This window comes from Lichenostomus cassidix, unplaced genomic scaffold (genome assembly GCF_008360975.1).
Source record: "Lichenostomus cassidix isolate B80296 unplaced genomic scaffold, HeHo_3.0 HiC_scaffold_33, whole genome shotgun sequence".
In the NCBI taxonomy this organism is placed as follows: Eukaryota; Metazoa; Chordata; class Aves; order Passeriformes; family Meliphagidae; genus Lichenostomus; species Lichenostomus cassidix.
This window is the reverse complement of record NW_028147632.1, coordinates 3,912,780-3,927,966: the sequence shown is the minus strand read 5'-3', so window position 1 is coordinate 3,927,966 and position 15,187 is coordinate 3,912,780. Positions and strand designations below refer to the sequence as shown.

General features: G+C 50.7%; 1 protein-coding gene across 2 annotated transcripts; it reads left to right on the top strand.

The window, feature by feature from the left end:
* Nucleotides 1-216: 216 nt before the first annotated feature.
* On the top strand, nt 217-15,187 carry ABCF1 (ATP binding cassette subfamily F member 1). 2 transcript variants are annotated; one of them, XM_085047207.1, is made up of 26 exons: nt 217-336; nt 1,369-1,415; nt 1,504-1,590; nt 2,416-2,551; nt 2,621-2,655; nt 3,417-3,530; nt 3,814-3,879; nt 4,002-4,058; nt 4,246-4,323; nt 4,930-5,010; nt 5,517-5,642; nt 6,355-6,455; nt 6,888-6,973; nt 7,725-7,864; nt 8,371-8,519; nt 9,232-9,315; nt 9,763-9,887; nt 10,568-10,680; nt 11,356-11,527; nt 12,201-12,275; nt 12,561-12,631; nt 13,105-13,137; nt 13,702-13,870; nt 14,419-14,483; nt 14,733-14,805; nt 14,888-15,187. In XM_085047207.1, exons 1-26 carry the CDS (start codon nt 252-254, stop codon nt 15,052-15,054), a joined length of 2,535 nt encoding a protein of 844 aa, XP_084903333.1. In that variant the 5' UTR covers nt 217-251; the 3' UTR covers nt 15,055-15,187. The 2 variants fall into 2 exon arrangements, with proteins under 2 accessions (XP_084903333.1, XP_084903332.1); XM_085047206.1 differs by having other exon boundaries at nt 3,993-4,058.

Genomic DNA, 15,187 nt, shown 5'->3' with positions numbered 1-15,187 from the left:
GCCAATGGGAAACCGCAAGGCCGCAGGGCAGCGTGGTGATTGACAGCTAAGCGAACTAATAGCAGCGCACGACACTGGGCGGGGCGGGATCAACCAATAGGAAAGCGAGTTACCTCACGGGTGGGCGGGACCAACAGGCGAGAGCGAATAGGAGGAGGGGCGTGTGGAGGGTGGGCGGGGCTTGAGTGAGAGCGGACCAATGGGGAGCGGCGGTGCTGCCCGGAAGCGGCGCGGGGCCGCGGTGGGTGCGCATGCGCAGTGCGCGGTGCCAGGCCATGCCGAAGGGAGCGCGGCAGGCGGGGGCCAAGCAGGAGGAATGGAAGGGGGGCGAGGAGGGTGAGACCCCCGGGATGGAGGGGAAAACCGGGAATTTGGGGGAAATCCGGGATGGGACCGCCGGGATGAGACCCCCGGGACTGAGGGGAGACCCCCGGGATGGGACCCTCGGGATTGGGGGAAAGTCCGGGATTGGGATCCCCTCAGGATCCCCTCAGGATCCCCTCAGGATCCCCTCAGGATCCCCTCAGGATTCCCGGGATTTCGGGGAGCGGGAAGCGGGGAAATCCCGGGATGGGAATCCCTCAGGATCACCGGGATTGGGTCGGGAATAGGGGGAAGCCCTCGAGATGAGACCTCCAGGACCCCCTGGGAAATGAGGGGGAGGAGGGTTCGACCCCTTTCCGTGAGGGGAAATTCCTCTTTTTCTGTGGAGAATCCCCACTTTCCGTGAGGGGAAATCCTCATTTTTCTGTGGAGAATCTTTCCTTTCCATGAGGGGAAATCCTCCTTTTCTGTGAACTCCTTTCTCTGTGAGGGGAAATTCCTTCTTTTTCTGTGGAGAATCCTTCTTTTCCATGAGGGGAAATCCCTCTTTTTCTGTGGAAAATCCTTCCTTTCCATGAAGGGAAATCTCCCTTTTTTTGGTAGTGAATCCCCACTTTCTGTGAGGGGAAATCCCTCTTTTCTCTGATGGAAAAATTCTCTTCTTTCTGTGGAGAATTCTCCCTTTCTGTGAGGGGAAATCTCCCTTTTTTTGGCAGAGAATCCCCTCTTTCCATGAGGGAAATTCCCCCTTTTTTTGTGGAAAATTCCCCTTTCTATGAGGGGAAATTCTCCTTTTTCTGTGGAGAATCCCTCTTTTTATGAGGGGAAATCCCTTTTTTTTGTCAAAAATCCCCCTTTTTTGTCAAAAATCCCCCTTTTTTTGTCAAAAATCCCCCTTTTTTTTGGTCAAAAATCCCCCTTTTTTGGGACAATCCCCCTTTTTGTACCCCGGCCTGCACTAAAGAGCAAACCCCAAATTCCGGGAAGGGATTTTTCCCCTAAATCCTTGGATTTTGGGACACCCCAGACCCTTTTCCCCCTCAGACACTCCGGTCAAGAAGGGCAAGAAGGACCGGAGGAGCAAAAAATCCGTGAGTGACCTTTGACTTTTGACCTTCCCCAAATCCCCTGCCCTTCCCAAAATCCCAAAAATCCCAAAATTCCCAAATTTCCCCTCAGTTTTTCGAGGAATTGGCCGAGGAGGAGAAGGCGACGCCGGCTGAGCAACCCCAGAGCCCTGAGAAGGAGGGACCTCCCCAACCTCAGGTTAATTAGGGTTAATTAGCGTTAATTAGGGGCGGGGCTTGTGAGGGGAGGGGCTTAAAAGGGTGTGGCTAAAGGGGGAGGGGCTAAAGAGGGTGGGGATTAAGGGAAGGGATTAACAAATAGAATGGGAGGAGCTAAAAGGGGGCGTGGCCTAAAAGGGAGGGGCTAAATGGGGAGGAGTTACATGTTAAAAGGGGAGGAGCAGAAAGTGATTGGCATTGAAAAGAGGCGGGGCTTAAAGGGGTGTGGCCAGAATAGGAGGGGATTGACTGGGTGGGGCTTAAAGGGGTGGGGCAGGGAGAAAGTGGGTGGAGCTAATGGGCAGTGAGTGGGTGGGGCTTAAAGGGGTGTGGCTTAAGGGGAGGAGCTTAATGGGTGTGGAATTAGGGGTGGGGCTTAAAGGGGTGTGGCCAGTGTAGGAGAGGATTTAATGGGTGGGGCTTAAAGGCTAAAGTGTGTGGCAGGGAAAAGTGGGTGGAGCTAATGGGCCGGGAGTGGGCGGGGCTTAAAGGGGTGTGGCGGGAAGGGGAGGAGCTTAAGTGGGTGTGGCCAGGAGGGGAGAGCCTGGTTTCTGGTGGTGAGGGGAGGGGCTTAAGGGGGTGTGGCAGAAGGGGGAGGGGCCTAAAGGGGTGTGGCTTAGAGACACCAAAAGGGTGTGGCAGAGGGGGAGTGGCCTAAATGGGTGGTGCCTAATGGGAGGAGCTAAAGTGGGCGTGGCCAGAGCGGGCAGAGCCAAACCCTCCATGAATCCAAGTCCCAGGGGAGCTAATCAAGGCACTAATTAAGGGCCAATTAACGCTAATTAGAAGTTAATTAACCCCTCAGGCCTCCCGGCGGAAGCGCGAGCGGCGGAAGGAAGGGCGGAGGGCCAAGGGGGCGGAGCCTGAGCCGGAAGAGGAGGAGCTTAGCCGGCGGCTGCAGGCATTGGTTGCTGCGGATTCCGAGGAGGAGGAGGAGGAAGGTCTGGGAGGGAATTTTGGGGTCCTGGGGGGGATTTTGACCCCTTGGTGACCCCAGATTGTTCCCACAGCTCCGGCGGCGAGGAAAGGAGGGAGGAGGAGGAAGGTGAGGGAGAGGAAAAATTAAAATTTGGGGTGGGAAATGGGAAATTTGGGAAAAAAAACCCAAAATGTGGGAAGGGTTTCAATATGAGGGGGAGGGACCCTGAAATTTGGGTGGGGGGCTTTGAAATAGGGGGAGAGGAGTCCAAAATGAAGGGAAAATATTCTAAATTATGAAGAATTAACTTAAAATCAAATGGAAAAAGTGCTAAAGTAAGGAAAGTCCTAAAATAAGAAAAGGATTTCAAAATGGGGAGGGAAAGTTTTGAAATAAATAGAAATGGAACTGAAATAGGAGACAAAGACTCCAATTTAAAGAAAAAAAACCCCTAAAATAAGGGGGAAGATTCCCAAAAATAAGGAAAATATGTTAAAATAAAGAAGTCTAAAAATAGGGAAAGATTCTGAAATAGAGGGAGAGGAACCCAAAATGTGAGAGACAGACACAAAATTTGGGAAAGAAACCAAAACTGGTGGGAAAAGAGATTGGAAATGAGAAAAAAAAAACCCCAAAATGCAGAGAAGGAACCCCAGAATGAGAGGAAAATACCAAAATAGGAGAGGAAGATCTCAAAACAGAGGAAAAACCCGAAAATAGGAGGGAAAACCCCAAAATGTGGAGGGAATTTGGAAGGAAAACTTTGCCAAAAATGGGAGAAAATGCAATAATTCCCCAAATTTTAGGGTATTTGGTGGGTGTTAAAGCTGTGAGGAACTGGAATTTGAGGAAATATTGGATATTTTGGGTTTTTTTTCCTTTTTTAGGGTGGGAATGTCTTTGCTGCGCTGAGCCAGGAGCAGAGTGAGGAAGAAGAGGAGGAAGAGGAAGAAAAGGAGAAGGAAAAGAATAAAAAGATCCCCAAGGGGAAAAGCAACAAGGTGGGGTTAAAACTTCCCAAAATCTGTGGGAAAAACCCTAAAATCTTTGGGAAAAAACACCCAAAATTCCTGGAAAAAAAGTCCCAAAATCCTTTGAAAAAAATCCCAAAATCCCTTGAGACAAAATGCAAAATCTTTGGGGAAAAAAAAAAGTAAAATTCGTGGGGAAAAAACCCAAAAATTTTGGAGAAAAACCTCAAAATCCTGAAAGAAACCCCAAATTCCTGAAGGAAACCCCAAAATCCTTGGGAAAAAACCCCAAAATTTTGGGAATTCCCAACAGGAGGAAGAAGAGGCTGAGAAGAAAAAGAAGAAAGGCAAAAATGAAAAACCCAAAGGGAAGAAACAGGTGAAGGATTTGGGGATTTTCCTCATTTTTGGGGTTTTTTTTCCCCACTTTTGAGGATCCCAGATCTAGGGGGAATCCTGAAATATTCCAAATTTTGTTGTTTTTGTCCTCAAAATGCTCAGGGCAAATCCCTCAGCGAGGATGAGGCTGAAGGCTCTGAGGAGGCTAAGAACAGGAAGGTAAAGGGGGGAAAATTTGGGATTTTTCTTTGATTTTTGGGGTTTTTAGGGCTTTTTTTTAAGGGGCTTGAAACCCTAAAACTTGGTTGGGTTTTTTTTATTTTTGGGGTTTTTTGGGATTCTTTTATGGGATTTTTTTTCTGCTTAAAACCCTGAAATTTGGGATTTTTCCCCCATTCTGTGACAGAACAAATTTGGAGCTCTGAGGGATGAGGAAGAGGAAGATGAGGAGGAAGAGGAAAAGACCCGGAAAGGAAGTGACAATGTGAGTTTGGGGTTGGATTTGGGGTCCCTTAATGTGTTTTGGGGTCCCTGAAGGTTTTTCAGGGTTATTTTTGGGGTTCCTGGGGATATTTTTGGGCTCCCTGAGGGTATTTTGGGTTCCCTGAGGGTATTTAGGGGTAATTTTGGAGTTCCTGGTTGTATTTTGGGCTCACTGAGGATATTATGAGCTCTCTGGGTGTATTTTTGGGGTAATTTTGGGATCCCTGAGAATATTTTTGGAATCCCTGAGGATATTTTTGGGATCCCTGAGGCTATTTTTAGGGTCCCTGAAGACATTTTTGGGATCCCTGAGGATATTTTGGGGTTCCTGTGGGTATTTAGGGGTAATTTTGGGATCCTTGAGGCTATTTTTGGGATCCTTGAGGCCATTTTTGGGATCCTTGAGGCCATTTTTGGGATCCCTGAAGATATTTTTGGGATTCCTGAGGTTATTTTTGGGATCCCTGAAGACATTTTTGGGGTTCCTGTGGGTATTCAGGGGTAATTTTGGGATCCCTGATGATATTTTTGGGCTCCCTAAGGCTATTTTTGGGATCCCTGAAGCTATTTTTGGGATCCCTGAGGCTATTTTTGGGTTTTCCCACAGGAGGAGGAGGAGGGGGCGGGGCCGAGGGCGGGGCCTGACGCTCGAGTCAGCAAGAAGGAGAAGAAAAAGCTGAAGAAGCAGGTGAGGGGGCGTGGTTTTATGGGTGTGGTTTGTGGGTGTGGCCTGATAATGGGTGTGGCTTTGTGGGGTGTGGCTGGGAATAGTGGGTGTGGCTTAATACGGGACTTGTTTTAATGATGTGGGTGTGGTTTAACAGGTGTGGCTGATTCTGGGCGTGGCTTAATGGGGTGTGGCTGAGACTAGTGGGCGTGGTCTAATGAGCATATATGTTTTCATGATGTGGGCGTGGCTTAAAGGGGTGTGGCTGGGTGGGGTGGGTGTGGCTTAATGTATAATGTGGCTTAACTGGGTGGGTGTGGCTTAAGGGGGTGTGGCTTTGACTAGTAGGTGTGGCTTTTTCTGGGCTGTGACTTAATGATGTGGGTGTGGCTTAGTGGGGTGTGGTTTGGCATAGTGGGTGTGGCTTAGCCCTGCATGTTGTTTCCCAAAACGGGTGTGGTTTAACGGGGGCGTGGCCTCGCTGTGGGCGTGTCCATTGCTGACCACGCCCCCCCTGCCCCGCCCAGGCGGAGTACGAGCGCCAGGTGGCGTCGCTGAGAGCCGCGGCAGCCTCGGGGGACAGCGACTTCGCCGTGTCCCAGGCTGAGCTGTCCTCGCGCCAGGCCATGCTGGAGAACGCCTCCGACATCAAGGTGAGCCCCAAAATCCCCTGGGGACCCCAAAATCTGCTTCAGAAACCCCAAAAACCCCTTTGGGATCCCCAAAATCTGCTTCAGGGACCCCAAAATCACCTTTGGGAACCCCAAAATTTGCTTCAGGAGCCCCAAAAACCCCTTTGGGAACCCTAAAATCTGCTTCAGAAACCCCAAAAACCCCTTTGGTATCCCCAAAATCTGCCTCGGCGACCACAGAATCCCCCAAAATCACCTTTGGGAACCCCAAAATCTGCTTCAGGAACCCTAAAAACCCAAGAAATCCTCCTGCAAAGCCCCAGAAAATTGCATAATTCGCCCTGGAAGCCCTAAAAATCCAATTCAAGGACTGCAGAATTGCCGTAAAAACCTCAAAGTCCTTCCCGGGGACCCCAAAATCTGCTTTGGGAACCCTAAAATCCACTTTGGGAATCCTAAAATCCCCTTTGGGACCCCCCAGTCTGCTTCGGGGACCCCAAACCCCCCCAAAATCCGCAATAAAAACCCCAAAATTTGCTTTGAGAACTTCCAAGTCCACTTCAGGAATCCCAAAATTTGCTTTGGGAATCCCAAAATCTGCTTCAGGAGCCTCAAAATCCCCTTTAAGAACCCCAGTATGTGCTTTGGGAACCCAAATCTGCTTCAGGAATCCCAAAATCTGCTTTGGGACCCCAAAAAAACCCCATTTTTCCCGTTTTTCCCTCTTTTTCAGCTGGAAAAATTCAGCATTTCTGCTCATGGGAAGGAGCTCTACGTCAACGCCGATCTCTACATCGTGGCTGGGCGGCGCTATGGCCTCGTGGGGCCCAACGGGTGAGCAGTTTTGGGGCAAAATCTCCCAGTTTTGGGATTTCTGGGGCCAAATCCCAATATTCTGGGATTCCCGGGATTCCATTCTGGGGTCAAATCCCCCAAATTTTGGGATTTCTAGGGCAAAATCACCAAATTTTGGGATTTCTGGGGCCAAATCCCAATGTTTCGGGGTTCTCAGGATTCCCTTCTGGGGTCAAATCCCCCAGTTTTAGGACTTCTGGGGCCAAATCCCCAAATTTTGGGATTTCTGGGGCCAAATCCTGGAATTTTGAGGTTCCTGGGATTCCATTCTGGGTCCAAATCGCAGCTTTTTGGGATTGCTGGGGCCAAATCCTGGAATTTTGGGATTCCTGCAATTCCTGGCATTCCCGGGGGTTGGGAGCTCTGGAGTTTGGGGTTAATTTTGGGGTAAATTCTGGGTTTTTTGGGCAGGAAAGGGAAGACGACGCTGCTGAAGCACATCGCGAACAGAGCGCTGAGCATCCCACCCAATATTGATGTGCTGCTGTGTGAGCAAGGTGAGCTCACCTGGGACACCTGAGATACACCTGAACACACCTGAGATAGACCTGAACACACCTGGAGACATTTGAGATACACGTGGGATACACCTGAACACACCTGGGGGCACCTGGGATACACCTGGGATACACCTGAGATACACCTGGGGGCATTTGAGATACACCTGGGCACACCTGAATGGCACCTGGGATGCACCTGGGCACACTTGGACACACCTGGGGACACCTGGGATACACCTGGGGACACCTGGGATACACCTGAACACACCTTGGTGCGCCTCGGCACACCTGGGGGAACCTGAGATATACCTGAACATACCTTGGGGCACTTGAGATACACCTGGAGACACCTGGGACACACCTAGGCACACCTGAGATAGACTTGAACACACTTGGGCACACCTGGATGGCATCTGAGATACACCTGTGACACACCTGGGGGTTATCAATGACACACCTGTAACACATCTGTGTATTTACTTGTTTTACCTGTACACAGAGGTGGCAGCTGATGACACACCTGCTGTTCAGAGCTACCTGTGACACACCTAGGGGTTACCCATGACTCACCCGTGTATTTACCTGTCTCACCTGTCCCTTACCTGTCCCCAGAGGTGGTGGCTGATGACACACCTGCCGTCCAGGCCGTGCTCAAAGCTACCTGTACCACACCTAGGGGTTACCTGTGACACACCTGGGGGTTATCAATGACACACCTGTGACTCACCTGTGCCTTACCTGTCCCCAGAGGTGGTGGCCGATGACACACCTGCCGTCCAGGCCGTGCTCAAAGCCGACACCAAACGCCTGCGGCTGCTGGATGAGGAGCGACGGCTGCAGGGGCTGATCGAGGGCGGGGATGATGCAGCTGCTGAACAGCTGGAGAAGGTAGCTGGGCACACCTGGGGGACACCTGGGCACACCTGGGATACACATGGGGGGAAGTAAAACACATCTGGAGGGACTGGGATACACCTGGGGGGCACTAAAATACACCTGGACACACCTGGGATACAGCTGGGCACCTGGGATACACCTGGGCACACCTGGGATACACCTGGGCACACCTGAGCAAACCTGGGCACACCTGAGAGACCTACCTGGGATACACCTGGGATACACCTGGGCACACTGGGGATATACCTGGATACTCTTGGGGATACCTGGGATACATCTGGGCACACCTGGGGCACACCTGGGATACACTTGGGGACACCTGGGATACACCTGGGGACACACCTGAGATACACCTTGACACACCTGAGACACCTGAGATACACCTTGACACACCTGAGATACACCTTGGCACACCTGGGCACACCTGGGGCACACCTGGGGCACACCTGGGCACACCTGGGGCACACCTGGGCACACCTGCCCCCTCACCTGCGCAGGTGTACGAGGAGCTCCGCGCCATCGGCGCAGCAGCAGCCGAAGCCAAAGCCAGGAGGATCCTGGCAGGTTTGGGATTCACGCCGGAAATGCAGAACAGAGCAACGCGGAAGTTCTCCGGAGGGTGGAGGATGAGAGTTTCCCTGGCCAGGTGAGTACAGGTGAAGCTCAGGTGAGCTCCAGGTGAGGGTGTGACCATGGGTGTGGTTGGGATTCACCTGGAAATGCAGAACAGCTCAAGCTGGAAGTTGGAGGAGTGGAGAGTGAAAGTGTCCTTGGCCAGGTGAGGGTGGGGCAGGGGCGTGGCCAGGTGTGGGTGTGGCCAGGTGTGGGTGTGGCACCTCCCAGGTGTTCCCCAGGTGTATCCCAGGTGTCCCCAGATATATCTCAGGTCTATCCCAGGTGTATCCAGATGTTCCCCAGGTGTCCCTAGTTATATCCAGGTGTATCCAGGTGTATCCCAGATGTCCCCAGGTGTCCCCAGATGTTGCCCAGGTATATCCCAGGTGTATCCAGGTGTATCCCAGGTGTCCCCAGGTGTGTTCCAGCTGTTTCCAGATTTCCCCAGGTGTTCCCTAGGTGTCCCCAGCTACATCCAGGTGTATCCAGGTCTATCCCAGATATCCCAGGTGTTCCCCAGGTGTTTCCAAGTGTTCCCCAGGTGTATCCAGGTGTATCCCAGATGTCCCCAACTGTATCTCAGGTGTATCCAGCTGTCCCCAGGTGTATCTCAGGTGTTCCCCAGGTGTATCCAGGTCTATCCCAGATATCCCAGGTGTCCCCAGGTATATCCCAGGTGTCCCCAGGTGTCCCCAGGTGTTCCCCAGGTGTATCCAGGTGTATCCAGGTGTTTCCCCCCCCAGGGCTCTGTTCCTGGAGCCAACGCTGCTCATGCTGGATGAACCCACCAATCACCTGGACCTCAACGCTGTCATCTGGCTCAACAAGTGAGGCATTTCGGGAAATTTTGGGGCAATTTTCAGGGATTTTGGGGTGTTTGGGGTGTGTGGGAATTTTCTGGGAATTTTTGGGATTTTTTTTACAATTTTTGGGAATTTATTTTATTTTTAGGAATTTTTTTTTAATTTTTGGGAAGGTGGAAAACATGGGCTTTGGGTCATTCAGAAATCCCTTCCACCCCTTAAATTGTGGCTTTTCCCCCAAATTCTTGTTTTTTCCCCCAAATCCCCATTTCCCCAAAATTCCCATTTTCCCCCAAATCCCCATTTCCCCTCAAATCCACATTTCCCCCAATTTCTTTCCCCAAATTCCCCTTTTTCCCCAAACTCCATTTTCCCCCAAATCCCCATTTTCCCCCCAATTTTTTTCCCAAATCCCCACTTCCCCAAAATGCCCATTTTCCCCAAAATCCCCATTTTTTCCCCCATTTCCAGTTACCTGCAGAGCTGGAAGAAAACTCTCCTGGTTGTTTCCCACGACCAAGGATTCCTGGATGACGTTTGCACTGACATCATCCACCTGGATTCCCAGCGGCTGCACTACTATCGGGGCAATTACAGTGAGAATTCCAGGGAATTCAGGGAATTCTGGGCGGAAAAATGGCAAGAATGGGAAAAAACGGAAAAAAAATGGGAAAATCGAGGAAAAAAATGGGGAAAAAATGGGGAAAAATGGGAAAAACTGCCAAAAATGGGGCTTTGTGGTCTGGATTGGCAATGGCTGCACTGCTGATGTGGGAATTACAGTGAGGATTCCAGGGAAATCCAGGAATGGTGAAAATGGGAAAAAATGGGGAAAAAGTGGGGAAAAATGGCAAAAATGGGGAAAAAACCTGGGAAAAACAGGGAAAAAATGAGAAAAAGGGGGGGAAATGGGTGGAAATTTGGAATGGGAATTGGGGAAAAATGGAAAGAAAGGGAGAAAAATTGGAAGAAATTTGGAATGGAAATTTGGGGAAAAACTGGGGAAAAAATGGAGAAAAATTGGGGAGAAATTGGGAATGAAAATTGGTGAAAAATTGGGAAGAAATGGAGAAAAATTTGAAATGGGAATTGTAATGAAAATGAGAGTAGAATGGGAAAATGAGGAGTGAGGGGAAAACTGGGAGAAAACCTTGGGAATTACAGTGAAAAATCCCGGAATTCTGGGAAATTTTGGGTGGAAAAACGGCGAGAATGGGAAAAAATGGGAAAACACTGATCTGGAATTCCCAAAATTCCCCAAATTTTTGGATTTCAGTGACTTTCAAGAAGATGTACCAGCAGAAGCAAAAGGAACTCATGAAGCAATTTGAGAAACAGGAGAAGAAACTTCGAGATCTCAAAGCTGGAGGGAAATCCACCAAGCAGGCGGTGAGGAATTCCCCAAAATCCTGGGATTTCAGCCCAAAATTCATGGGATTTGACCCGAAAAAACTCTGGGATTTGAGCCTGAAATTGACCCAAAAAAATTTCTGAGATTTGAGCCCCAAAATCCTGGGATTTAAGCCCCAAAATCCTGGGATTTCAGCCTCAAAACTGCAGGGATTTCAGCCCAAAAATCCTGGGATTTGAGTCCAAAAATTGCAGAGATTTCAACCTGAAAATCATGGGATTTAGATCCAAAAATCTCAGGAATCTGAGTGCAAAAATCCCAGGGATTTGGGTCCCACAATGTTGCCCCAAAAATTCCTCCAGAATTCCTCCAAAATTCTCATGAAATTCCCACAAAATTTGCTCAAAATTCCCCCAAAATTCTCACAAAGTCCCCACAAAATCCTACAAAATTTCCCTAAATCCTCACTAAATTCCTGCAAAATCCCCCCCAAAATTCCTCTTAAAATTCTTCCCAAAAAATCCTCTTAAAATTCTCAAGAAATTCCCATAAAAATCTCACAAAATTTCCCGAAAATTTCTCCAAAATCAAGAAAAAAATGCCCACAAAAATCCCCCAAAAATTCCTAAAAATTCCCCAAAAATGCCCAAAAATTCCCACAAAAATTCCTAAAAAATTCCTAAAAAATCCCCAAAAACCCCCGAAAATTTCAGGAGAAGCAGACGAAGGAAGCTCTGACCAGGAAGCAGCAGAAGTGTCGCCGTCGAGCTCCGGATGAAAGTTCAGCTGAAGCTCCTGAGCTGCTCAGGAAACCTCGAGAATATACAGTGAAATTCACCTTCCCCAACCCTCCTCCCCTCAGCCCCCCCATCCTCGGCCTCCACGGTAATTTTGGGGGAAAATTTGGGGAGTTTTGGGGGGATTTTGGGGGTTTGAGGGGAAATTTGGGGATTTGGGGGTGAAAAATGGGGAATTGTGGGAATTTGGGGTTGAAATCTGAGGGTTTGGGGGAAAATTCAAAGGTTTGGGGAGTTTTGGGGTTTGGGGAATTTGGGGGTTTGAAATCTGTGATTTGGGTTAAAAGGGGGTAGGGGTTTAGAGGGAAATTGGGAATTTTGGGGGACAATTTGGGGTTTGGAATTTCGGGGATTTGGGGAGAAATTTTTGCTGTTTGGGAGAGAAAGTTTGAGATTTTGGAAATTTGGGGGTTGGGGGAAAATTTGGGAGAATTTTGGGTGTTTGGGGGAATACTTGGGCATTTGGGGGAATTTTGGGGAATTTTTGGGGTTTGGGAGGGAAATATGGGGGTTTGGAGGGAAATTTGGGGCATTTTGGGGGTTTGAGGGTGAAATTTGGGAGTCTGGGGGTGAAAATTTGGGGGGAAATCTGGGGGTTTGGGGGCACAAAATTGGGGTTAAAGGAGGATTTTCTGGGATTTGGGAAGGATTTTCGGGATTTTGAGGGATGGGAAAACCTCTAGGATGAATTTTGGGCTCCCAGGATGGATTTTGGTCTCTTTTTCCCCCCAAAAAATCCCTGATTTCTCCCCAAATCTCAGGTGTAGATTTTGGCTATGAGGGCCAAGAGCTTCTTTTCAAGAATTTGGATTTTGGGATCGACATGGAATCCCGAGGTGAGAATCCCCAAAAATCCCGAAAAAATCCCCAAAAAAACCCTGAAATCCCCCCCAAAAAAACCCTGGCATCCCCAAAAATCCCAAAAAAATCCCCAAAAATCCCAAAAAAATCCCAAAAAAATCCCCAAAAACCCCCTGGAATCCCCAAAAATCCAAAAAAATCCCCAAAAAACCTCTGAAATCCCCCCAAAAACCCCCTGGGATCCCCAAAAATCCCACGGGGGGTCCTGGGGGTTTCTGCCCTAATTCAGGATTCCCAAATTTCCTCCCCAAAATTCCCAGTTTGCATCGTGGGCCCCAATGGGGTCGGCAAGAGCACTTTGCTGCAGCTGCTCACCGGAGCTTTGACACCGGTAGGGACCTCGAAAATGGGGAAAAAAACCCCAAAAAATGGGATTGGGGACACTGGAAATGGGAAGAGGGACCCCAGAAATGGGGGGGAAAATATTAAAATAACGTTGGGGGGAAAAAAGCCAAAAATGGGGGGAAGAAATGCAAAAAAATGGGGAGGAGAAAATCCCAAAAATAGGGGGGAAATGCCCTAAAATGAGGGGAGGAAATTCCAAAAATTGGAGGGGAAAAAATCCCAAGAATTGGGTGGGAAAATCCCCTAAAATGGGGGGGATAAAAATACTAAATCCAGGGAGAAATTGCAAAAAGCTGGGAGGGAAAACTCCTCAAAAACGGAAGGAAAATCCAAAAAAATGAGAGGAGAGAAACTCCCAAAAATGGAAGAAACCCCTAAAAATTGAAGAGGGCCCAAAAATGGTGGGAAATTCCTAAAAATGAGGCATTTTAACTCTTTTTCTCCCCGATTTCTCCGCAGCTCCGAGGGCAGATGAGGCGAAACCACCGCCTGGTGAGGGGGTGGGGCTTGGGGGTGGGGCGGGGCTTGGGTGGGTGTGGCCTGAATTGGCTCCTCTCCCTGCAGAGGGTGGAGTTATTGCATCATCTAGAGTGGGTGTGGTCATGCCTGACCACACCCATTTTGGCCACGCCCACACAAAGTGGGACTCTAGCCAACTGGGTGTGTCAGTGGGTGTGTCCATCACTGACCACGCCCCCTCTGGCCACGCCTCTTGTAGACCTGGAGGGTCTTACCTAACAAGGCATGGTGGGTGTGTCCATTTCTGACCACACCCCTTTCCCTCTGGCCCCACCCCCTGCAGAAGTTGGGGTTCTTTAACCAACACACTGTAATGGGTGTGTCCCTCGCTGGCCACGCCCCTTTCCCATTGGCCCCTCCCACAGAAAGATGGGGTCTTTAACAAACAAGGTGTAATGAGTGTGTCAATCACTAACCACACCCCCTTTTGGCCCCGCCCCCAGAAAAATCAGGCTGGTTAACCTACAGAGTGTAATGGGTGTGGCCATGGGTGTGGCCATGACTAACCACGCCCCTTTCCCTTGGCCCCGCCCCCAGAAAATCGGGTTCTTCAACCAGCAAGCAGCAGAGCAGCTGCGATTGGAGGAAACGGCGGCAGAATTCCTGCAGAGGAACTTCAACCTCGCGCACCAGGACGCCAGGAGGTGTCTGGGGAGATTTGGCCTGGAGGGACACGCCCACACCCTGCAGATTGCCAAATTATCGGGTGGGTGTGGCCTCGGGTGGGTGGGGTTAGTCACAGCCACGCCCACACCCTGCATATAACCAAATTGTCAGGTGGGTGGGGCTTAGGGCCTGGGGGGTGGGGTTAGAGTCACAGCCATGCCCACACCTTGGCGATTGCCAAATTATCAGGTGGGTGTGACCTCAGGTGGGCGGGGCTTCATGAGGTGGGGGTGTCACCTGGAGGTGTGTGGTTAATGTGTAGGGGGTGTGGCTACCATCTGGGAAAGTGTGGCACATAGCAGGGAGGATGTAGTTTCCACGTGGGAGGGCGTGGCTGTGAGCTAGAGGGTGTGGCAAGCACCTGAGAGGGTGTGGCCAGTGCCGGAAGGGGCGTGGCCAGTGTCTAGGGACTGGCAATTGTCTTGGGTGGGTGTGGCAAGCACCTGTGTGGGCGTGGCTTCAACCTAGAGGGCATGGCTACTGTCTGGTTTCCATCTGTGGGCGTGACGAGCACCTGGGAGGGCGTGGCTATGTTCTGGAGGGCGTGGCCTGGGTGTGGGCGTGGCTAACCACACCCATTTCCCACAGGTGGGCAGAAAGCTCGAGTTGTGTTTGCCGAATTGTCCTGCAGAGAACCTGATGTCCTCATCCTGGTGAGGGGCGTGGCCTGGCTGGGAGGGGCGTGGCCAGTCCTGGGGTGGGGCCTGGCCAGGTGTGACCACACCTGAGTGACCCTTTGACCCCTTGGCCTTATCCTGGTTACAGCCTGGGTGTGGCCTGGGTGTGGTCAGGGATTGTGGGTGTGGTTTTGGGGGCGTGGTCAGTCTGGGAGGGGCGCGGCCATTCTGGAAAGGTCACCCCCAGGTGTGACCACACCCACCTGACCCCCTGACCTCTCCCAGGACGAGCCAACCAACAACCTGGACATCGAATCCATCGACGCTCTGGCCGACGCCATCAACGAGTACAAAGGAGGTGAGGCTGGGCGTGGCAGGGTGGGCGTGGCCTGGCTGTGACATCATTGTGAGGTCACTGTGATGTCATTGCGGTCACCCAGCGGTCATCGTGGTCAGCCACGACGCCAGGCTGATCACCGAGACCAACTGCCAGCTGTGGGTGGTGGAGGAGCAAGGCTTGAGCCAAATCGACGGCGACTTCGACGACTACAAACGGGAGGTGCTGGAGGCCCTGGGGGAGGTGATGGTGCATCGACCCCGGGAGTGACCACCAGAGTGACCAGAGTGACCGGAGTGACCAGTGGAGTGACCACAGTGACCAGCAGAGTGACCAGCAGGGGTCACAGGGGAGGGGCTGAAGGGGAAGGTCCAACTAGGAATAATAAAAGGTGGTGGAGCAA

Excerpts from the sequence above, each read along its gene's own strand:
- ABCF1 (XM_085047206.1), top strand. The coding sequence starts at position 252 with ATGCGCAGTGCGCGGTGCCAGGCCATGCCGAAGGGAGCGCGGCAGGCG. Across the intron at positions 5,011-5,516 it reads AGAAAAAGCTGAAGAAGCAG|GCGGAGTACGAGCGCCAGGT; the intron begins GTGAGGGGGCGT and ends TGCCCCGCCCAG. Across the intron at positions 7,865-8,370 it reads CTGCTGAACAGCTGGAGAAG|GTGTACGAGGAGCTCCGCGC; the intron begins GTAGCTGGGCAC and ends TCACCTGCGCAG.